This window comes from Mytilus galloprovincialis, chromosome 12, assembly GCF_965363235.1.
Source record: "Mytilus galloprovincialis chromosome 12, xbMytGall1.hap1.1, whole genome shotgun sequence".
Classification (NCBI taxonomy): domain Eukaryota; kingdom Metazoa; phylum Mollusca; class Bivalvia; order Mytilida; family Mytilidae; genus Mytilus; species Mytilus galloprovincialis.
In genome coordinates this window covers 52,798,144-52,821,821 of record NC_134849.1, presented here as the reverse complement: position 1 = coordinate 52,821,821, position 23,678 = coordinate 52,798,144, and the positions used below count along the sequence as shown (strand labels likewise).

The window sequence follows — 23,678 nt, the reverse complement described above, 5'->3', positions numbered from 1 at the left end:
ACTTGAAACTTAGTACACTTGTTGCTTATGAGATGATTTTTCTAATTTTAAGCCAAATTAGACTTTTGACCCCAATTTCATGGTCCACTGAACATAGAAAATGAAAGTTGGAGTTTCAGGTTAAAGTTTTTGGTCAAGGTAGTTTTTGATGAAGCTGTAGTCCAATCAACTTGAAACTTAGTACACTTGTTGCTTATGATATGATCTTTCTAATTTTAATGCCAAATTAGATAATTACCCAATTTCACGGTCCATGGAACATGGAAAAGGATAGTGCGAGTGGGGCATCCGTGTACTTTGGACACATTCTTGTTTTTAATATTACTATGCAGGCCTCAGAGGTAGAATATATTTTAAATTGAAAATAAATGCAATAAATGTGAATTTTTCTGTCTTTCAAAGCAAACACAATGTACAAAATTTATTGCAGGATAAAGACAATAACTGTTTTAAGTGTTGAAATGTCAGCTGTATTTGTACTAAGCTTGAAACATGAGTAATAGCTTGCTGAAGCTCACATTACACGTGTTTCTTAGCCTTGTACCAATACAGCTGATATTTAAAGACGCTAAACAGTTATTGTCTATATCTAGGAGCATGTACATGTGTCATTATGCTGACCAATATCAGTTTTATATAAAAATGTAGGAAGGAAAAATAAAATAAAGGAAGATGTGGAATGATTGCCAATGAGACAACTCTCCACCAGAGACTAAACGACGTAAAGTTAATTATAGGTCACTGTATTGCCTTCAACAATGAGCAAAGTCCATACCACAGAGTAAGCTTCAAAAGGCCCCAAAAGACAAATGTCAAATAATTCAAACAAGAAAACTAATGACCAAATGTATGTATAAAATAATAAACAAAAAACAAATACATTTTATTTGGGAGGATGTACTGTCATTGTAAATAATGATTAATAGATCTTAAAAAGTAAATCTTAAGAAAAGTTGAGCATTTTATGTGGAAATGTTATTTTTTGCAGTTTCGTCAACTCCAGACCACCTTCAAGAAGTGCGAGTAGATATTAATGTTGATGTTGAGAGGTGTAACAAGAGCATACAGACTTTAGGAGTGATTGTACCTACCACTGGAATATGTGTTAAAAATAAGAATCCATATGCACCAGCATGTAATGTAGGTATATTAAGGTGGTACCTTACACTACAGGGAGATAACTCTGTAAAATCAGCTAAACGTTTTAATTACGTTGTGTATAAAGGCAATATTAAGGTTCTCAATGATCAAAATTAGTGTTTTTCAAACTGCTATATAACCAGTGTAATATTTCTGATAAAATGGTTGGTTCAAATTTTTTGAAATTTTTATATTTTTGTCAAAGGGTCAAAGTAAATACTTTGTCAAAATTTTATGAAAATTAAATGAGCCAAATTAATTTTAGCGAAGGTGTTGGGTACCACCTTAAGGGAGATATTATATGCCATGGGAATCTGTTGGAAACAAAAATCCATATTTACTCCTATATCATGTAGGTATTTTTTTTAATTTTTTTTGCAATATATATTTTTATTTTCATATCACTCTCAAGTCTCATCTACAAATAGAAAAGTACACAAAACAAAAATGCATTTTTCACCCCTCAACAATTTTTGTAAATACACACTCGCCAAACAATGCTAAATATCATATAATTTTAAACAGATATTGTGATTCCTATGTAAATGTGCATCTAGATTTTGTGTAAATAAACTCATCAAAGGCCAAATAAAGTTAGAAGTTGAAGAGCATTGAGACCCAAAAATTTCTAAAATTAAATTTGAAGGAAAAAAGGTAATAAAAAGTCAACAATTTCAAGAAATACTTTTTGTGAGAGCAAAAACTCAAGTATGAGTACATAGGACTTGGAAGATAGTTTTGTACAGTTGTTATGCTTTGGTTGTAGATGAGAGTTGTGTTTGTCTTTTTAACTTGTTTTTTGTAAAATTTTTATCTTTGAATTTTAGAACTTGAATTAGTGCCTGGTGTCAAAACTACATCTGGTCCCATTTCAAAATATCTGTTGGTTATAATAATTTTCAAAATGGTGTGGTTTATTGGAACTCAAAAGAAATTATGTACCATGCATTTGTTTATTTTTGTATGAGGTTAAGAGTGTTAGTTTTATTCCTAGAAGGGACAATTAAATCTTTGTGTTCATTTTTTGCATTTTGCAGTCTTGTAAAATCCAGGTGAAGATAATTTTTTTGTAAGGGAAAATTAGAAAAATATTCAAAAAGTTGATTAATTTTATACAAGAAAATGTCTAATATACTGTATTGTATTTTTTATACGACTGCAAAATTTGAAAAATTTTTCGTCGTATATTGCTATCACGTTGGCGTCGGCGTCGTCGTCGTCGTCCTGCGTCCGAATACTTTTAGTTTTCGCACTCTAACTTTAGTAAAAGTGAATGGAAATCTATGAAATTTTAACACAAGGTTTATGACCACAAAAGGAAGATTGGTATTGATTTTGGGAGTTTTGGTCCCAACATTTTAGGAATTAGGGGCCAAAAAGGGCCAAAATAAGCATTTTCTTGGTTTTCGCACAATAACTTTAGTTTAAGTAAATAGAAATCAATGAAATTTAAACACAATGTTAATGACTACAAAAGGAAGGTTGGTATTGATTTTGGGAGTTTAGGTCCCAACAGTTTAGGAATTAGGGGCAAAAAAGGGACCCAAATAAGCATTTTTCTTGGTTTTCGCACCATAACGTTAGTATAAGTAAATAGAAATCTATGAAATTTAAACACAAGGTTTATGACCATAAAAGGAAGGTTGGGTTTGATTTGGGAGTTTTGGTCCAAACAGTTTAGGAATAAGGGGCCCAAAGGGTCCAAATTGAACTTTGTGTGATTTCATCAAAAATTGAATAATTGGGGTTCTTTGATATGCCGAATCTAACAATGTATGTAGATTCTTAATTTTTGGTCCCGTTTTCAAATTGGTCTACATTAAGGTCCAAAGGGTCCAAAATTAAACTTAGTTTGATTTTAACAAAAATTGAATCCTTGGGGTTCTTTGATATGCTGAATTTAAAAATGTACTTAGATTTTTAATTATTGGCCTAGTTTTCAAGTTGGTCCAAATGGGGGTCCAAAATTAAACTTTGTTTGATTTCATCAAAAATTGAATAAATGGGTTCTTTGATATGCCAAATCTAACTGTGTATGTAGATTCTTAATTTTTGGTCCAGTTTTCAAATTGGTCTACATTAAGGTCCAAAGGGTCCAAAATTAAACTAAGTTTGATTTTAACAAAAATTAAATTCTTGGGCTTATTTGATATGCTTTATCTAAATATGTACTTTGATTTTTGATTATGGGCCCAGTTTTCAAGTTGGTCCAAATCAGGATTCCATATCAAGTATTGTGCAATAGCAAGAAATTTTCAATTGCACAGTATTGCACAATAGCAAGAAATATCTAATTGCACAATATTGTGCAATAGCAATTAATTTTCAATTGGAGTTATCTTTCTTTGTATAGAATAGTAGTTGATAATATATGTTGGAAATTTGCCAGACATGACTATGATGTCATTTTATATTTTCATTTGCCAATAACTTTATGTAAATAACTTCATTGGAAATTTGCCAATATAAAATGTTGCTGATGAAGCTTTTTTTCCTTATCTTATCTAAAACGTTTTTAGATAATGTATGTTGGACATTTGCCAGACATGACTATGATGTCATTTTCTATTTTTATTTGCCAATAACTTTATGTAAATAACTTCATTGGAAATTTGCCAATATAAAATGTTGCTGATGAAGTTTTTTTTATTGTTTTATACAATAAACAATGTATATTCACTTTTACTACCAACCAATCTTTACCATTCAGTGATAACAAGCACTTTATTTTACATTTTAATATTTTATGATGTATTTAAAAGAGTAGTTATTGTTGCAAACTCCATTAGAAATTTGAATTGATATCAGTTTTGGAAAAAGGGAAACGGGGATGTGGAAAAAAAAGGGGGGGTTAAAATTGGGTTCAATTTTTCTCATTTGAAATTTCATAAATAAAAAGAAAATTTCTTCAAACATTTTTTTGAGAGGATTAATATTCAACAGCATAGTGAATTGCTCAAAGGCAAAAAAAACTTTTAAGTTCATTAAACCACATTCATTCTGTGTCAGAAACCTATGCTGTGTCAACTATTTAATTTTAGATTTAAAAAGTTTGAAGAAGAAATTTTTAATTGATTTGTAAAATCTTGACATTTGTTTTGTGTAAAAAAACCCATGTAATGTCAAAAATTTGATCACAATCCAAATTCAGAGCTGTATCACGCTTGAATGTTTTGTCCATACTTGCCCTAACTGTTCAGGGTTCGACCTCTGCGGTCGTATAAAGCTGCGCCCTGCGGAGCACCTGGTTTTTGCTTGATGTAATGTTTTGCTCATAGCACAAACTTGCAAAAATGTTACCCCAATATGTAGCTTTGTATGCATCAATATTGATTCAATTGTTTTTATGTCCCAATATATAAAAAAGAAGATGTGGTATGATTGCCAATGAGACAACTATCCACAAAAGACCAAAATGACACAGACATTAACAACTATAGGTCACCGTACGGCCTTCAACAATGAGCAAAGCCCATACTGCATAGTCAGCTATAAAAGGCCCCGATAAGACAATGTAAAACAATTCAAACGGAAAACTAACGGCCTTATTTATGTAAAAAAATGAACGAAAAACAAATATGTAACACATAAACAAACAACAACCACTGAATATACAGGCTCCTGACTTGGGACAGGCACATACATAAATAATGTGATGGGGTTAAACATGTTAGCGGGATCCCAACCGTCAAGTTGATATGTGCACGTAGTGGGTGCCCTTGCTGTCATTTCAGTGATTTAGTTAAAGAGAGTTTTATGTTGACATTTGTTTAGTATATCATGAGTAATAGTTGTGCCTGAGTTAGAGTGCTAAAACATCAGGTTTTTTTTCAGGGTGATTCTGGTGGTCCTTTAGTGTGTCAGAATAAATATGGTAGATGGGAATTAGTGGGAGTGGCCAGTTTTGGAAAGAGGGGTTGTCGTGGAGACCAAATACCTGTAATTTATCAGAGTGTACCTTACCATATTGATTGGATTTTGCAGAATACAGGTATGATACTTTATGATGTTGTTATTTAATGAGTTTCTGGTAATTATAACATCTATAACGTAAATGAAATTATTTAACCAATGCATGCATATCTACTAAACTATAAAATCCTCTGACAATTTAGCTTTTACTACAGATCCATAAAGTAATAGTTCAGACAATAAAATATTTTATTCTGTGATTGTTGGTAAAAACTTTGGCTAATTAACCTTCAGGTTTTGGCGACAAAGTATACCATACATAACCTTCATAAAATATCAACACAAAATCATGTAGCATGTGAAAAATAATTAAGATGATAGAGCATTTTTATTTTTTTTAATTGTCAATGTGTCATGGTGTGTTATTTGGCTTAAATTTGTGTTAGTGTTATTTTGGATAAAAAATATGGTTTTTTTTAAGAAAGAAAATTTTATGTTTGTATTTAGTAAAATTTTAATTAATGTGTTTATTTAATTTTACCTATGCTGTGGCATTAGTACTCATGTCACAGTTTGCTCAAATCACTTTATTTTGAAAATATTAATTGTAATTAGCATATGTCACTTGAAAAGTTCAAGATTTTATCAAAACATTATAGGATTAGGCTTTGTTAATTAATGTCTATTTTTTGCTAATGAGAGAATTATTAACGTGTTGGGACAAGTTGAGTTATTTCAGATTTTAGTATAAATATTGTTGGGAAATTTTGTAAAAGCAGTCAGTGTTTTGGAAGCGTAACCTCACACTACTCATGTCATTATACTGGACCTATAAGACTGTCTACCAGTCTACCAGTTGACTGTGTAGTGTGAGACAAAAATTATTTATCACTGACTCGTAATTTAACTTTGGAAATACTTTTGAGAATCTTTTTATTTTTGAGACTTATACATTTTGATTTTTGAGATTAAGTACATTTTATGATAATAGTAATTTTGGCATTTATTTTATATTTTACATTTTAAGGAGAACTAGTTTTTTTGCGTTTTAGCTATGCCTATCAGAACATTAAGTCTAGCGATAGACTGACCCCCAGTCCCTTGGTTCCAGCACATACGAGTTAGCTCCCCCTTACAAATGTATCTAACAGTGCTCTGGAGTGGACCTTGGTGACAGATGCATTACCATTTATTTTTTTTATTAAACTATGTCATAGAAGTAGTTAAATGATTTGGTGTATTTAAATATTTCTTTGAGAATTGATTCGATATTATCTTCCTTCGATGTTTGTATACCTTTTCTTTTTGTGACAGTTTTTCCCTTGCACTTATGCTCTGCAGTTTAAGATCACTGCAACACGGACATGCTTGTTAGCAAATTAGAGTATTGGAAGACAACAATTCAATAACACTACATTTCTTAAGATTTGGATTAAAATAACAGGTCTTCTTTTTAAAAGAATATATATAGTTTTACATGTTTTATTGTAAAACTTAGCCTTTCAAGTATATGAAACTTATTTTAAAGGGGCACTAGCTGTCAAATTCATGTTCACCGATTTGACTTGAATTCTCATATGTGATTTTAACCTATTAAAACGTATATCCAAATTATAAAAAGTCTGAAATAAACAATTTACGATGCATGTACTCAATAATATGTATTAACATTTAGTCTATATGCCACACAAATTAACCATCCAGGTGACCTCTGAAGACTGCCAACAGTCATATAACCTGATATAAATATAGATATAAGCAGATAGCGAAAACATGCAATTGGATTTTTCTATGTCTGTTTGATTTCATATAGGTTTAAACAACATGTTAATCCTCATTTTTCCCTGTATAAGAATGAGATTCAGTCAACCAAATGGTTTACACTTGCTTTTTTAATGTTGACATTCTTTTCCTTTTAATAGCTGAATACGTTTAGTTTATGCATAATTTATATCTAGCTAAGGGGTTCAATTGAAGGTCACAAGAATATGGGTCCAATTAGGTCAAATTATTCACTTGCAAGTGAATAATTCATCTGCAATGTTTCTAAGCTTATTTTGACAAAATTGAACCTAACTGGCTGTTAAAATGGAATGATTATTTCACTTTTATTATTGATTGAACCAAAAAAAAAAAGTCCTATTTTAATAAAAAAATTTATATCTCTAAGCAAAATTGCCCCTTTAATGATCATATTATTTTAATCTTTTCATTATTGAATTTTGTAAATAGTGTTTTTAATTTTTTAATTTCTTTTTAGTACCTTTTTGGTATCTTCAAATGGTTATTTAATTCCATGCATTGTCAGCAATTTTAACTCTTCAACAATGAAAAAAAGCATCTGAAAGGTGCTCAATATTTCTATAGACAGTTATTTCTTTTAATATAAATTATATATCAATGAAAAGAATTATCTAATTAATATTAAAATTAGAAAGAAAAATGTTAAACTCGATCACAAAATAGAAGAAGGAATTTTATATATCTTGGCCAGCCTGTTTAAGATTTTTGTGTGAATCCTATCTTAACCTACATATAAGATTCATTGTCAAACTGAATATGATATTATCAGTTCATTCAGTTGAAATATTGTGGTTTTGTATTTTTAGGAATACAGATCAACAAAGCAAGTGCACCAACACCTCCACCTCAAAATTGATGATGAGAGCAAATTGATGGGAAATCCAAAAGATCTAACTTTGTTCAAAACCAGGAAACACAAATAATTGTGCTGAACAAATTACATTTACTATAATTTTACATTTATATTTTAAATATTTTTTTTACTTGTACATATTTATATTCAAACTAGATTATTTTTTTAATTCAATTACACCCCCGTCTACTGAAGCGGCTGCATTTGATAATGACTTTTGTGTGTTATTTGCCAGTACACACTTTGTATCTGCATGCATGCTCCTACTAAAACATAGACTAATATTAAACTTAACCAAATCTTTAATATCTAATTGCATTGTGCACATTCTTTTATTTTTATCCAACTATTTTGGGGCTTTTCCATAACAAGTAGTCAGACATCTTGTACCGCAACTCCTGAATTATTACCTTATTTCAGTGAAACTTTCATAGAACCTTTATTACATAATGCCAGTGTGCATCTATTTTATCTTTTATCTGAATAACTTTTGTCATATCTATATAAATACCGGAGTGAGAGTATGAATGTGTAAGATCTACTTACAATTTTCTAGTTTTTACTGTGATAATTTTACATATTTTATAATAATAATTGCTTGTAGTTTTCATTTGATTTTCTTATAACCTTTCATTTTTGTTTATGAGCGATTCTATTTTTGGAAAGAAGTACTACTACAAAATGTATTTGTATAAAAATCATCCTCATTACCAATTGCTACTAAACATTTATTTACTGATACATTTGTCATTCCCTTAGAAATTATCCCAAATGACCCCAACCATCTATAAAACTGTAATTGAGAATTTTTAATTTAAAACATTTAAAGATTTTTTAATATTCCTGCAAATTATGAGTTGCTACTAATTTTTTGGAATGGATAAATTAACTGACCTGAAAATGGAATAGGGGTTAATAAAATAAGCCTTTCAATCTTATGAACCTCTTGACAGAAGATCTTGAAACAGTTCTATATTTTCACTCAGTTCAGGTTATGCTCAGAGGTCAAGTGCTTCTTTGGGCCTCTGTTTATATTTTGAAAGAAAGTTTAGAGTGACAGCAAGAAAAGCTAGAGGCAAAAGGAAATGTACAATTTTAAAGTCTGTCAGTAAAAGTTTGTTAAAATGCAGCTGCTTTATTTCAAAATTTAAGGTGGAAAGTAACAAGGGGGTATCCATAATGATGATTTCAACTTCACAAGTAATTATGAGTTGTGAATGTTTGAAGAATTCTTTTATAGAATTGTAATGCATTTTTCCTTTTATAAACTGATGAATACAATACAAATTTTACACGCTAATAAATGGATGAGTGTTCTGAGTAGTACACATGTGAGATGATATTGTGTTTATTTTTATACAAGCCTGTATTTCATGCAAAATAATCTTCAAGAAAGGATCTGCATTTATTTTTGTATGTTTTTAAGGTTATTTACAAATGATATATAACAATAACATGATTTTATACCTATCACATTTTGTTATGTCATTAGCTCATCTGGCCTACAGGGCCATCAGTGAGCTTTTCTCATCACTTGGCGTCCGCCGTCGTTTACTTTTACAAAAATCTTCTCCTCTGAAACTACTAGGCCAAATTTAACCAAACTTGGCCACAATCATCATTAGGGTATCTAGTTTAAAAAATGTGTCTGATGCCTCTGCCTGCCAACCAACATGGCTGACATGGCTAAAAATAGAACATAGGGGTAAAATACACTTTTTGGCATATGTCTCTGAAACTAAAGCATTGAGAGCAAATCTGGCGTGGGTTAAAATGTTCATCAGGTTAAGATCTTTCTGCCCTGAAATCTTTAGACGTATCAGACAATCTGTTGTTGGGTTGCTGCCCCTGAATTGGTAATTTTAAGGAAATTTTGCAGTTTTAGGTTATTATCTTGAAAATTATTATAGATAGAGATAAACTGTAAACAGCAATAATGTTCAGCAAAGTAAGATCTACAAATAAGCCAACATGACCAAAATTGTCAATTGACCCCTTAAGCAGTAATTGCCCTTAATAGTCAATTTTTAACAATTTTTCATAAATTTTTGTAATCTTTTACAAAAAATCTTCTCCTCTGAAACTACTGGGCCAAAATTAATCAAATTTGGCCACGATCCTCATTAGGGTATTTTGTTTAAAAAATGTGTCTGATCCAACATGGCTGACATGGCTAAAATAGAACATAGGGGTAAAATGCAGTTTTTGGCATATATCTCTGAAACTAAAGCATTTAGAGCAAATCTGACATCGGGTGAAAAAGTGTTCATCAGGTTAAGATCTATCTGCCCTGAAATCTTTAGACGAATCAGACAATCCGTTGTTGGGTTTCTGCCCCTGAATTGGTAATTTTAAGGAAATTTTGCAGTTTTTGGTTATCTTGAATATTATTATAGATAAAGATAAACTGTAAACAGCAATAATGTTCAGCAAAGTAAGATCTACAAATAAGCCAACATGACAAAAATTGTCAATTGACCCCTTAAGGAGTTATTGTCCTTTAAGGACAATTTTACACCATTTGTTTATCATGTTTTCTAACTTCAAAAAATCTTTTCTTCTGAAACTACTGAACCAATTCCAACCAAACTTGAGCTGAATGATCCTTAGGGTATCTAAAATAAAGATGTGTTTTATTTTCTGTTTCGTCAAAAAACAGCCAACATGGCTAAAAATAGAACATAGGGGTAAAATGCAGTTTTTGGCTTACATCTCTGAAAACTAAAGAATTTAGAGCAAATCTGACACGCGGTAAAAATGTTCAGCAGTTTTAGATCTATCTGCCCTGAAATTTTCAAACGAATCAAACAACCTGTTGTTGTGTTGCTGCCCCTGAATTGGCAACTTTAAGGAAATTTTTCAGTTTTTTGTTATGATCATAAATATTATTATAGATAAACTGTAAACAGCAATAATGTTCAGCAAATAAGTCAATGTAACCAAAATTTCCAATTGACCCCTTAAGGAGTTATTGCCCTATATAGTCAATTTTTAACAATTTTTTTAGTAAAGTTTTGCAATCTTTTACAAAAATCTCGACTTAATCTACTGGGCCACAATTTTCAATAGGGTATCTTGATTGAAAAATGTATCCGATGACCCTATCATCCAACCAACTTGGTCGCCATGGCTGAAAATAGAACATAGGGATTTAAGATAGAAGTCTAAGGGAAAATTGTAAAGAAAACAATTTCAAATGGTCACAATTGAAAATTTATTTAAATAATGATAAGGGGTCTTCAGTAACTATTGTAAGTCTAGTTAATAGTTGGATGACCTGCTTTTAATTTAACTACTGGGCCAAATTAATCCAAACTTGGCCTCAATCATTATTAGGGTATTTAATACTATTTATAATGATTTAAACCTTATTTTACATGATTTCCAAAACCACAGTAGATACAGGTGAGCGACACAGGCTCTTGAGAGCCTCTAGTTTTAATAAAGCATTCATTTTTCCATCTGATTTCTACAGGTTTTGTTCTTTTTGTTGAATTTCATAAGCATGAAGAAATCTAGAGACATTGAAAAATATTTGTTTTTATGCCTGCCGTAGTGGAGGGGGCATTAAGTTTTGCCCTTGTCCGTCTGTACAAACATTTGTACGTACGTGTCCCAAAATTGGTTTCTGTTCTCTAACTTGAGGTTGCCTCAACCAAATGTTATGAAAGTTATACACAATGCTTATTATCACAAAACACAGATCACGTTAGAATTTTGGTGGCGTCACTGTAATCGTTCTAGAGTTATGCTCCTTTATAAATGGAAAAATTGCAAAATTTTTATTTTCCGTTCTCTAACTTAAGTTTGCCTCTACCAAATGTTATGAAACTTGTACACAACACTTATTACCACAAAACACAGATCAAGTTAGAATTTTGATGGCGTCACTTTAATCGTTCTAGAGTGATGCCCCTTTATAAATGGAAAAATTACAAAATTTTTAGTTTCCGTTCTTGAACTTAAGTTTGCCTCAAACAAATGTTATAAAACTTATACACAATGCTTTTAACCACAAACAGATCAAGTTTGAATTTTGATTGTGTTACTTTAACCGTTCTCGAGTTGTGCCCTTTTACAAATGAAAAAAAATTACAAAATATTTAGTTTCCGTTCTCTAACTAAAGTTTGCCTCAACCAAACATTATGAAACCTATACACAATACTAATATATTACCACAAAACTCAGATCAGATCAAGTAAAAACTTGGGTAGCGTCATTTTTATCGTTCTTGAGTTATGTCCCTTCATAATGTTGTATGCAAACGGGGGCATCATCTGTGTCCCCATTTATTTTTTTTATAAAGGACCAACATCCAAAATTTGGGACTCAATATTTTGTGTCTGTTTTGGTGCAGTTCTTTCATTATGAATTTCCTCTGCCTCCATCTCCATTTCCAAGAGAATAATTATACCACTGTTGCAAAATTGGTTACACGGGCTATCCTTCATCTGTCCTTCCATTTGTCTGTAATGCATATCTGAACACATTTGATAAGCTATAGCATGTGATACATTTGCAAATCTGTAGTTTGATTATCTGATATCATGCAGTTCCAAGATTAATGCTGGGCGTATATTTGATACAAAATCACTTAAAGATTTGGGGGACAGGACAACTTTTTGCTCTCCCTTCTCCCCAATCAGTTATTTTTATTGTTTTCTTTTAGTTTCAATTATTTTCGTGTTTTTCTGTGTTATACTTGCGTAAATATACCATGTATACTAGTAATAACATTTGTTTACGATTCACTAGCAACTGTGGTCACTGATTTTATTAGCAGTGACCGCTGTGGATAGTAAACAAATTTAAACGATTACCCTTCCGGAGCACCTGAGATCACCTTCGGTTTTTGGTTGGGTTTGTGTTGCTTAGTCTCTTTTTATGCCCCACCTAGGGACATTATGTTTTTCAGTCTTTGCGTCCGTCCGTTCGTCCGTCCCGCTTCAGGTTAAAGTTTTTGGTCAAGGTAGTTTTTGATGAAGTTGAATTCTAATCAACTTGAAACTTAGTACACATGTTCCCTATGATATGATCTTTCTAATTTTAATGCCAAATTAGAGTTTTGACCCCAATTACATGGTCCATTGAACATAAAAAATGATAGTGCGAGTGGGGCATCTGTGTACTATGGACACATTCTTGTTTTTTGTATGTTGTGTACTGTTGTTTGTCTTTTTCGTCAATCTGTTTTCGTTTTTATGCCCCACCTACGATAGTAGAGGGGCATTATGTTTTCTGGTCTGTGCTTCCGTTCGTCCGCTTCAGGTTAAAGTTTTTGGTCAAGGTAGTTTTTGATGAAGTTGAAGTCCAATCAATTTGAAATTTAGTACACATTTTCCCTATGATATGATCTTTCTAATTTTAATGTCAAATTAAAGTATTGACCCCAATTTCATGGTCCACTGAACAAAGAAAAAGATAGTGTGACGCTCAGGTTAAAGTTTTTGGTCAAGGTAGTTTTTGATGAAGTTGAAGTCCAATTAAACTTAGTACACATGTTAACTATGATATGATCTTTCTAATTTTAATGTCATATTAAAGTATTGACCCCAATTTCACGGTCCACTAAACATATAAAATGATAGTGCAAGTGAGGCGTCCGTGTACTTTGGACACATTCTTGTTTTCCATGCTATTGTCACTTTGTTTTCGACTTATGTGTTTGAATTTCCCTTCGGTATCTTTCGTCTCTCTCTCTTCTCTTTACAATATCAAAATAAAATAAATGCCAAAACAACTAAATCATAAGATAAACTTATTTCAAATTAAAATGTGAAAAGTCTTAAAAAAATGATCCTCCAAAAGTTTTTGTCAAAGTAAACATATGAGTAAGACAATTTTTGTCTGAAAACTACAGTCAAATGGTAGACTTGTGGACAGTCTTATATTCCAGTATGAAAGACATGAGAAGTGTGAGGTTACGGTTCCGAAACAATGTCTATCTTTTAAATTTCGTAACAATATTTATACTAAAATCAAATATTAATCTATGTGACAAGACATTTAAAATGGTAAATCAATGATACCGAACTCCACGGCAAATTTATAAAGTGACAGTCCATAAATACTGACAAAATCAAGCGCCATCAACCGGGAAAGGTTTCTATATCATTCAACAGAACCAGTGTTAAACAACTGCCCTACATGTATTACTGACTTGGTACAGGAATTCGCAGACGAAAATGGGAGATTAATCCTGATTTTATAGCTAGCTAAACCTCCCCCTAGTATGACAGTTGTTTTTGGTGGAAGAAGACTTCAAGTCAATGGCTAATGGTGCCGACTTTAAAATCATTAATTTCTCCGTATGCCGCATTCGTTGATGTGAAAACGAGGTCGAAGCAAGAAGACGACATCTTGAAACTGAGAAGAAAATTTTGTGATACAAGTAGAAACAAAGCAATTGTGACAACACACATTATTTAAAAACATATAAATTAATTGAAATACATCTTATGATATAAATATTTCCATAAATTACCATAAATTTGTGTAAATAACCGATTTTTCGGATATCCATTGTTACGGGCCGGTAGAACTACCGGGTTAATATCTGTCAAGGTAACATTTTTACTTAAGGGCAAACTCTTTTCCCCTATATTGTTTCCTAAATTTTATTGTAAAAATATAACTAAATACTGTATAACTAATTATTCTCTAGTAAATTCAATTAAAATTTAAATTTGAGTAAAGTCTGGCAGAGAACGCTGTCCCCCCTCCCCTTCCCCTTCCCCAGAAGTGAAGATAACTGGTATGTCAACAACAAAACTCAATAAATACTTACGTCAGCCAACCACTCCAATAACTGGAAAGAAGAAACTAACACCTGTACTCTTTGCAGACAGTAAAGGCAACTACCTTGAAAAGCAAATCAAACCAGGCATTGACCACCACATTAAATTTTGGTGTGCAAAGTCCAGAACAACATCTAAAGGACTTCACTGGCTACAGCAAAATTTAGCCCATAAAATTGGCCACCTGGATAATATATCAATATATATATGGTTGGGTACATGCGATTTGACAGTATTCGATCCAAAGACAAGATACGTCACACTACATCCTAAACCTGAAGAAGCTGTCGAAACCGCCACTCAAAATTTTCGAAATATTGCAGAACTTCTACGTCCATATGCCAACTGTAAATTAACCATCATTGAAACTCCTCCATACTCAATTCAACAGTGGAATATTAAACAGAAACATCCTGATACCAACCAATTCATTAATCAAGACAGTGCCTTAAGCAGATACATCTACCAACTAAATCAAAACATTAGGACTATAAATCAGGAACTTGGAGTTGTATCACCTTCACTATCCGTTGACCTAAGCCACTGCCAAAGCAAAAACTCAAAAAATCGCCACAAAAGGCTAGCAGACAAGTACAACTTTACTCTATACAAGGACGGAGTACATCCAGATCCCCTCCTGGCTCAAGTTTGGATGCGTAAAATTGGCAAACTTATGCAAACCGACTGTTTCACCTAAATTTAAATAAAGAATACAACTCTAAAAACCAATATCAACAAGAACTTCAAAGCAATATCAACAAATACTTTAAACCAATACCAACAAGAACTTTAAAGCAATACCAACTATATTATTATTAACTTGCTGTTTCCATAACAACTTCAGGCCACGAGTAGACACAGAGTGCGTTTGATTAGTAATTTGCAGTCGACAGTGGGATTATCCACGACGTACCTTATTGCTGATCAATCGTAATCTAGTGCATTGGACCCATATATTCCAACCCGAAAAACAAGGATATAACAAAACCATAGCTTAAAGAGTTAAAAAGTGCCATCCATTATACTGACATAATACCATATTAAAATAGTGAATACAAAACAGCTGGGAACCATAAATCAACAATCAAAAAGGAAATAATCTTGACTTAAACATTCTCTTTGTACGAATAGACTCTCCCATATTATATTCTGAATAAAGACTGCTGGTCAGTGAATTGCAGTCGATAGTGGGATTATCCACGACGTACCTTTTTGCTGATCAGTAGTAAGAGGTTTTTTCTCCAAGTCAGACAACAAATATAAAAATGGCGAGCAATTCTGAAATGCAAGTCATAAGAAGGAAAGAGGATGCAAAAATACACAGAGAGATCATAAAGAATTATTCCCTTAATGTAGATAAAGCACTGCTAAAAAAGCTAGAAGCAACTCAGCGCTCCACAAGCATGGAATACAAGCAAACAAATGGAGGACTAGTCATTAAAGCAGATGCAGCAACATTTGAACTTCTGAAACATGCAACTGTTGCTTATTTCGAGGAATTGCCATGCAATATAGGCAAAGCAACTATCCAAAGAGAAACTGACAGTTCGAAAAATGCCACGGTGCAAATAACTATAAAGATGAAAGAAAAATGTGGCAAAACCTACACAGTCAACCTGTACCTTACTACCTGTACATTAATGGTAAATGGGAAAAATCCTGAAAATTTTGGCGACAGAGACATAAAGGAAATACATAAGCTTATAGAAAATGTGAATAATGGAGATAAGAACAAAACCATCACTAAATTAAATGAGATCATGAAAAGCAAACTTGAACAAGCTCTACAAGGAAAAAGAGTACAACCAAAATATGCAGATAAAGATGAAAAAGTCAGCATCCAATGTTTCAAATGTACCAAGAATTGTAGAACAAAAAGCACATTCTGTAACTCAGGCCGACATTGGGTACACTACAACTGCCAACGCCTCTCAACAAAGGAGATCGAATTGTTAGAAAAGGAAGAACTTGAAGACTACACATGTCGAATATGCCAAGATGTCAACCTGAAAATATTAGAAAAAGTATTGTCTCCAGTAAAAAAAGGTGCAAACAGTAAAACGTCTTACCATCACAATGACGTACCAGCAATCACCCAAGAAATAAGCAGTAGCCGTAATGATGACTCAACTGAGAAAAGTCCTGAAACATGCAATATATGTGACACAATCATAATGGAAGATAAATATGAAATCTGTGATATTTGTAATGATATAGCTCATCCTGAGTGCATGACAATCAGTGGTAACAGTCTCACATGCCACTCCTGCTGCAACACAATCGAAAGACTGGAACCAACTCAAGATGAAAATGAACAGATTGATACTAGCCAAACATTTATAAAGTCTTGTGAATTGCCTGAAAATGAAGAAAACAACCCAGAGCAATCCCAGGAGACGGCTACTATAAGAACAAATAGGCCTAAAAGGCAGGAACTGCATAACAATCATGAAATAGCAAATAACAACCAACAATATGCACAAGAGAAAAAGACAAACCAGAGAAATGGGAAAAAAACAACACAAAGGACAAACCTTGATCCATTCCCAACTCATGAACAATCAACATCAGAGCGTATTGAGCAAGATGAGGTTGCAATTGTAAAACTAAGAGAGATCCGTGAGAGAGAACTTAAATTGCGAAAGGCAGAAGAACATCTGAAAATGAAAGAAAAAATATTCAAAGAAGAACAGTCTAAAATAGTGCTCCTGGAAACTCGTTGCCAATACCTAGAATCCAAGAATTGTGAATTGGAATCATTAGTCAACACAATGAAACGTAGACTTGACATGAACACTAGTACTAATATCAGAAATCCGCAAGGTATGGGGCATTCAACACCATTAAATGAACAAATGCAAGGAAAAATTAACAACAGAATACTAGCCTTCCATGAAAAATTAACAAATCTCGTTATGGATCAGGTAGAAAATCAGCTACAGAAAGTAGCAGAGAGCCTTAACATCACTGATGAAAGACTAGACATACATCATGAAAATAGGGTCAATAACCCAAGCTATGAAAGTAATCAAGAAAATGGTAGAGCTGCAATGAATATAGCCTCAACAGTAAGCCCGAGCGTACCTACAAACCCTGAGGTCATCCAGAACCCTCTCAAAGTTTGCAACGGCGTAGCACAAGTAAATATGAATTACCCGCCAAGAATAGAGTCTACAAGCTTAAAACCAGGGTGCAATATAATGACATCAGGATATAATGTAAATGAAGGCCATAGAGGACAAGTCTTAGGCCCTGATGCTATCAACAACAACGATACTGTTCGGTACAACTTTCCGCCGCCTATGTATAATGCTCACCAGAATACAGGGCAAATGACACCTATCATCATAACCCAGATGCCATTCGTACATAATACTGCCCCACAGGAAAGACCTACTATACCATCATTGCCGCAAAAATTAACATCAATCAACAGGCCTCAGTACATACAACCGAATAATAGAAAACATGTTACGGTACAAGACCGGAGACGTAACGAGCAAAGCAGAAACAATAGTGCTAGAACCGATGTTTCTGACATAGAGTCAACTAATCTCAATCAACAAGTCTTAGTTGCCAACCCGTTAATTCCAAATCACCAACAGCATTTTTTAGGCCAACAAAGCCTCCAATGGCAGATCAGGTAGCACAATCAACAGAAGCCTCAAATACTATACTGCAAATAGTATCATTCAACTGTAAAAGTATTAAATCATGCAGTGCAACGGTTAGGGATCTGATTAGACAAAATGACTTTGTACTTATTCAAGAACATTGGCTATTTGAAGGACAATTAAATCTGATAGGAGAAATCGATGCAAATGTGAACTATGCCGCTAAAGGTGTGGATAAGTATGATCCACTCCCACCGATATATTTGCCAAGAGGTTATGGAGGAGTAGCTATAATATGGAAAATGAATTTGGATAGTATAATTAAAACATTAGATGACGGAAGAGAGCGTATACAATGCGTGGAAGTCTTAGGAAAAGATAATAACAATCTGATATTAATATCTATTTATTTGCCATCAACTGGAAGTCGAGATCATTATGAGGAATTTAAAGACACTATAGACCAACTTAATGAAATAGTGCTAAAATATCAAGATACACATTACATAATAATTGGAGGAGATCTAAACGAAGACTTAGGAAACATCGATAGAATAAATAAGAGAAAGGACTATCTGGAAAAATTTGTAAAAGAGACTGGACTTAAATACGACAATGAAGGAAAGACATTCGTAAAGGTCAATGGAGAAGAATGCTCAGAATTGGACTACTTCCTACATAAACTTGGAAAAATCAAGCCAACACACAAGCAAGTGCTGAACAGCGTTATGAACAACACGTCGGACCATCATCCTATAAAAATGAAAATATTATATGGAATCTCGAATGATGCTGATTGCAAAAATCTAACTAAGGACTGTACAAACCGAGCTGTCAAATGGGATAAAGTTGATATTGACCTATATGTAGCCATTACAAATGAACAGTCAGATTCTATACTGAACATGCCGCTAGAAACATTAGAACAAGCTACATCCGTCTTAGAGCAGGTACATGGATTTCTAAATGATGCTGCCGCTACATGTGCCGCAAACAAGCCTAGGTACAACGCAAAACCTAAATTGAATGTATGGTCTCCAGATATAAAGTTAGCCCTAGACGAGATGCGTAAATATTATGCGCAGTGGGTCAAGCAAGGAAAAATAAAGGACCCTGAAAATAATATATACCAACAAAGATTAAGAACTAAAAAGGAATTTAGGCGACAGGTGCGAATTGAAAATGCTAAAGTCAAAGATACTGAGAAACAACGCATAATGGAAACAAGAACAAAGGATACAAAACTATTCCATCAACTTGTAAAGATCAATAGAAAGAACAGGGGTAATGCTATCATGGATCTTCACGTAGGAGACATATGTATGTCTGGTGAGCAAAATGTTATGGAAGGCTTCAAACAGCACTTTAGAAACCTAGCAACTCCAGAGGAATCTACAGTCTTAGAGAATAGACAATATCACCAGCAAGTAGAATATGAAATAGGATTAATTACAGAGATGGTGAAAGATAAGAATATACCACCGGCCACACTAGAAGAACTACAAAAGGCCATCAAATCAATTAATAAAGGAAAATCAGCTGATATCTATGGAATCACTGTCGAACATATATTGCATGCAGGAAAAAATTTGGAAATGTTGCTAACATAATATTCAAAGAAGGCAAGGTGCCAGACATGCTAAAGGAGGGATTACTCACCCCCGTGTTTAAGAACAAAGGCGAGAAAAACATGGCAACAAATTACAGAGGAATCACTGTATTACCGGTACTAAACAAAGTGATAGAAACAATTGTGAAATTAAGGATCAACCCAGCAGTACTTATAACACAAAATGTAACTCAACGAGGATTTACAGCAGGCTCAGGACCGGCAAATGCAGCATTACCAGTCGAAGAAATATACCGTGAAGCCAAAGACAACAATCAAGAATATGAACTTGTACTGCTGGACGCAAAATCAGCCTTTGATGTAGTTATACATTCCCATCTAATGAAGCGACTCTATCATGCTGGAATTGATGATAAACACTGGACAATCATTCAGAGTATGCACACAAATGCAACAAGTGCAGTTAAATGGAATGGCAAAACTTCAGAGCTATTTAATGTACTACAAGGAGTACGCCAGGGAGGAATCCTAAGTACGGATCTATACAAGCTTTACATCAATCCTCTACTTAACATGCTGGAAACATCAAATTTAGGATGTAGAATTGGAAATATACTCTGCAATACTAGCGCATGTGCAGATGATGTCGCACTCATGAGCAAAAAGACAACCGATATGCAAGTACAAATCAATATGGCAAACACCTTTGCTGGCATGGAAGGATATAAACTACAGCCAAAAAAAAGCGTTGCTATTAACATCAAACCTAAGCCAACAAAGAAAGAAACGCTACTGGAAGAATATACATTGAATGAAGCTATTATGCCAAGAGTTGACTCAGCTATGCATTTAGGAATAATCCGAACGAACTCTATGAAGCAAAATATCATAGCAAATATTGAGGAGAATATAAAAAAATCAAGAAGAAGTGCTTATGCTCTACTTGGCAGTGGCTTCCATGGTGAAAATGGACTGGATATGGAAACTATAATACACCTGTTTAAAATCTACATCTTGCCGGTGTTATTATATGGAATGGATCTACTAACACCACAATCTCTGGATCTAGAGATATTGGAAAAATTTCAAAAGAAAATGCTCAAACAACTGATGTCACTACCAACTAATACACCAGATCCGGCAATTAACATCTTGACGGGAATACTACCAGTAGAAGCGCAAATACACTTAAAGGTCATGACCCTATTCATAAATGTATGTACCCAACCCAACGAAAGTTTAGAAAAAAAACTAGCAAGGAGGCAATTGTGCATCAAGTCAATGAATAGTAACAGCTGGTTTATTCAAGTAAAAACAATCATGCTAAAATACGACCTAGGAAATGCAAGTGAGTGGCTAGATATTCAGATGAAAAAGGATGAACTGTTAAATAAAGCTAAAAAAGGTATCAATGCCTACTGGATTGAACGAACAACATCTCTAGCTAAGCTTTATATCGGCCTTCGATACCTTAACAGTGATATATTCATGCCAGGAAAAATACATCCAATATTGCGAATCAAGCACCAATCTCCAAGAGACAGCAAGAGAGTACCTACCAAGATCAAACTATTAACTGGAACTTATATTCTACAACCTCTAAGATATAAGATATACAAAGAAGGAACTGAAGATCATTGTATAGCCTGTGAGTGTAAAGAAGAGACATTAGAACATTTGCTTATAGAATGTGAAGCGTGGAATTACCTGCGAGATCCAATATTACAAACAATTAAGAACCTACTAACCACAAACGGGAATGTGCGAGTAGAAGATCTCACATGTGAAATGACAATTCAAGTATTAATGGACATTACAAAAATACAAAAGATATACAGAATCACATCTGACCTGATATCTCAAATAGAATTCCAATCAAGAAGACTAGTGTTTCTCATACACAACGCACGATATCAACTGGTGATGAAAGACCAAGCAAAGAAAAAGGCTGCCTAAGAGTGGGGGCAAGGATGGGAGGACAGCAATGTAAAATTTAAACAAAACATTCTGAAAATTTAGTCTACTTAATACTATTATTAACAGTATAATCATTCTCATTAAATCTTAAGAGTTTAAGTTCATAAATATTCTGTGAATTAACTGTAAATAGTTGTAAAAACATCATCTTTCTAATTGTTCTCATAATACACAGTGAATAAATTAAGGTCAAATTATCTTTAAAGATATAAAGGCGAATTCCTAAAGATCAAAGACCAAAATCTTGTCTTTGTTCATTTTGTAAATTATCTAAAAAATGAAATATCTAAAAAGTGAATATGTGACCTAATCTGTAAATATTATATTAAATATTGATCAGTAAACCAAAAATTAAAAAAATATATAAAAAATAACTGCTAAAAAGTAAAAATCATAATTTTTCCTTTAATTGTATGTTAAAAGACTTAAACTGTAAACTTCCTATGTAAAAGTCAAAATAAAACCTGTAAACCTCCTTTATAAAAACACATAAAGACTTAAAAAATGTATATAGTGTATATAATGTTGTTGTGTTACGATTGTTAATTTATTCTTCAATTATTTTTTTGGTGGTGGAACTGTTCGACATACAATTTCGTATGGTTACCCTATAAAGGGTGTAAAGATCCAGAGAAGAAGAAGAAGTTTCTATGTATTACAATTTCATAACTTTCGATTCCTGACACCGATTTTAACATAATTAAGCATCTGAATCATTTAATTTGTAAATTAGGATTGAAAGACAATCACTATGATTATCGTAAATATGTACCCTTTTATTTATGTAAATTATTAGATTTCATCTCATCTACATGAACGTCATTTGTTACTTGTAACCGGATGTTTTTACTGTAGATATTTGTAGTACGCATGCGTGAATAGGGTATCGGGACAAGTCGCCCTGTTTACATGTTCGCCCTTGGTCTGTTCGTCCTGCGTTCTTTCGCCCGATTAGCCCTGCGTTCATTCTTTTTACTCTTATCAAAGATGTTTTATAATAATTCGTTGCATTTATTAAAAAATATTAATATTAAAGGTATCGTTAAATAAAAACTCTAAAAAAAACGTGTTCCTTGCAAGACAATCGTGTTCAGCCAATCAAATGCTGTGTTTCTCATGATCAATTAATAAGACAATCAAAAAACGTTTTCTCTGAAGATTATTCTCACATGCTAGATTTTGAACTTGTGTTGTTTTCATCTAGTTGTAAAATCGCCAGTGAACATGGCATTTGAATTTTCATCCTCAAGCAGGTTCTTGCACAGCTGAAGGATAAAAGCATGGCTGATTGACAAAATTCAATGATGCAGTACTACCATAAAGATGATAAATAGTATTTTTTACACTAATTTTTTGACATAATACTTGTTGTAACATATTTTATTTTTGTATTAAAGGACAATGTACTATTCTTTTTTCACGAAGACAGACAAACAGGTTGGGACCCCCTCCCCATTATGAGTGGTGTTCTTTAAATGAGAGACTGTCCCTAAAACAAGGTGTCATTTTACTGTTGAAAAAAATAAGAAAGGACATTTTTAAGATTTTTAACTCAAAAGTGGGAAAATTCATTATATTTGGAACAATTTTTCTAAATGAGGGTTCTAATGAATAAAGAAGATATAAGTTTAGAAACATCACAAAATTCTTTTGACATGTTTTGACCATTTAATACTTGATAGATGCATAGTTTCATCAAATAATACGAATATAAAGGTGCTCATTTTTTACAGTGGGTTGTAATGTACTTCCAAAGAGGGTTACCCCTCATTTGGAGTGTTGTTCCCAACCTGGTAAAGGTCCATCTTTGTGCATACTTTAAAATTGGAAATTTCAACAAGCATCTAATATTCTTACATAAGAAAATAAACCCTAGTCTGCTAGCTACATGTTAGAATCATTCAAACAGACTTAAGAAAATGGCATGTAAGTTCATCATACAAATATGACACTATTTCTAGACAATCCAGATCGTGCACTTAGCTAAAAATTGTAACCTTTAAAATTGTTG

General features: G+C 33.0%; 1 protein-coding gene across 1 annotated transcript in view; it reads left to right on the top strand.

The window, feature by feature from the left end:
• The window catches only part of LOC143054216 (MAM and LDL-receptor class A domain-containing protein 1-like), a 114,010-nt gene extending 102,836 nt beyond the window's left edge, over nucleotides 1-11,174 (top strand). Inside the window, exons 38-40 of the mRNA XM_076227144.1 lie at nucleotides 989-1,140; nucleotides 4,975-5,131; nucleotides 7,662-11,174. Coding sequence (XP_076083259.1) covers nucleotides 989-1,140; nucleotides 4,975-5,131; nucleotides 7,662-7,711 — 359 coding nt within the window. The 3' untranslated portion in view covers nucleotides 7,712-11,174. The remainder of the gene's footprint in view (nucleotides 1-988; nucleotides 1,141-4,974; nucleotides 5,132-7,661) is intronic.
• The last annotated feature ends 12,504 nt before the right edge of the window (nucleotides 11,175-23,678 follow it).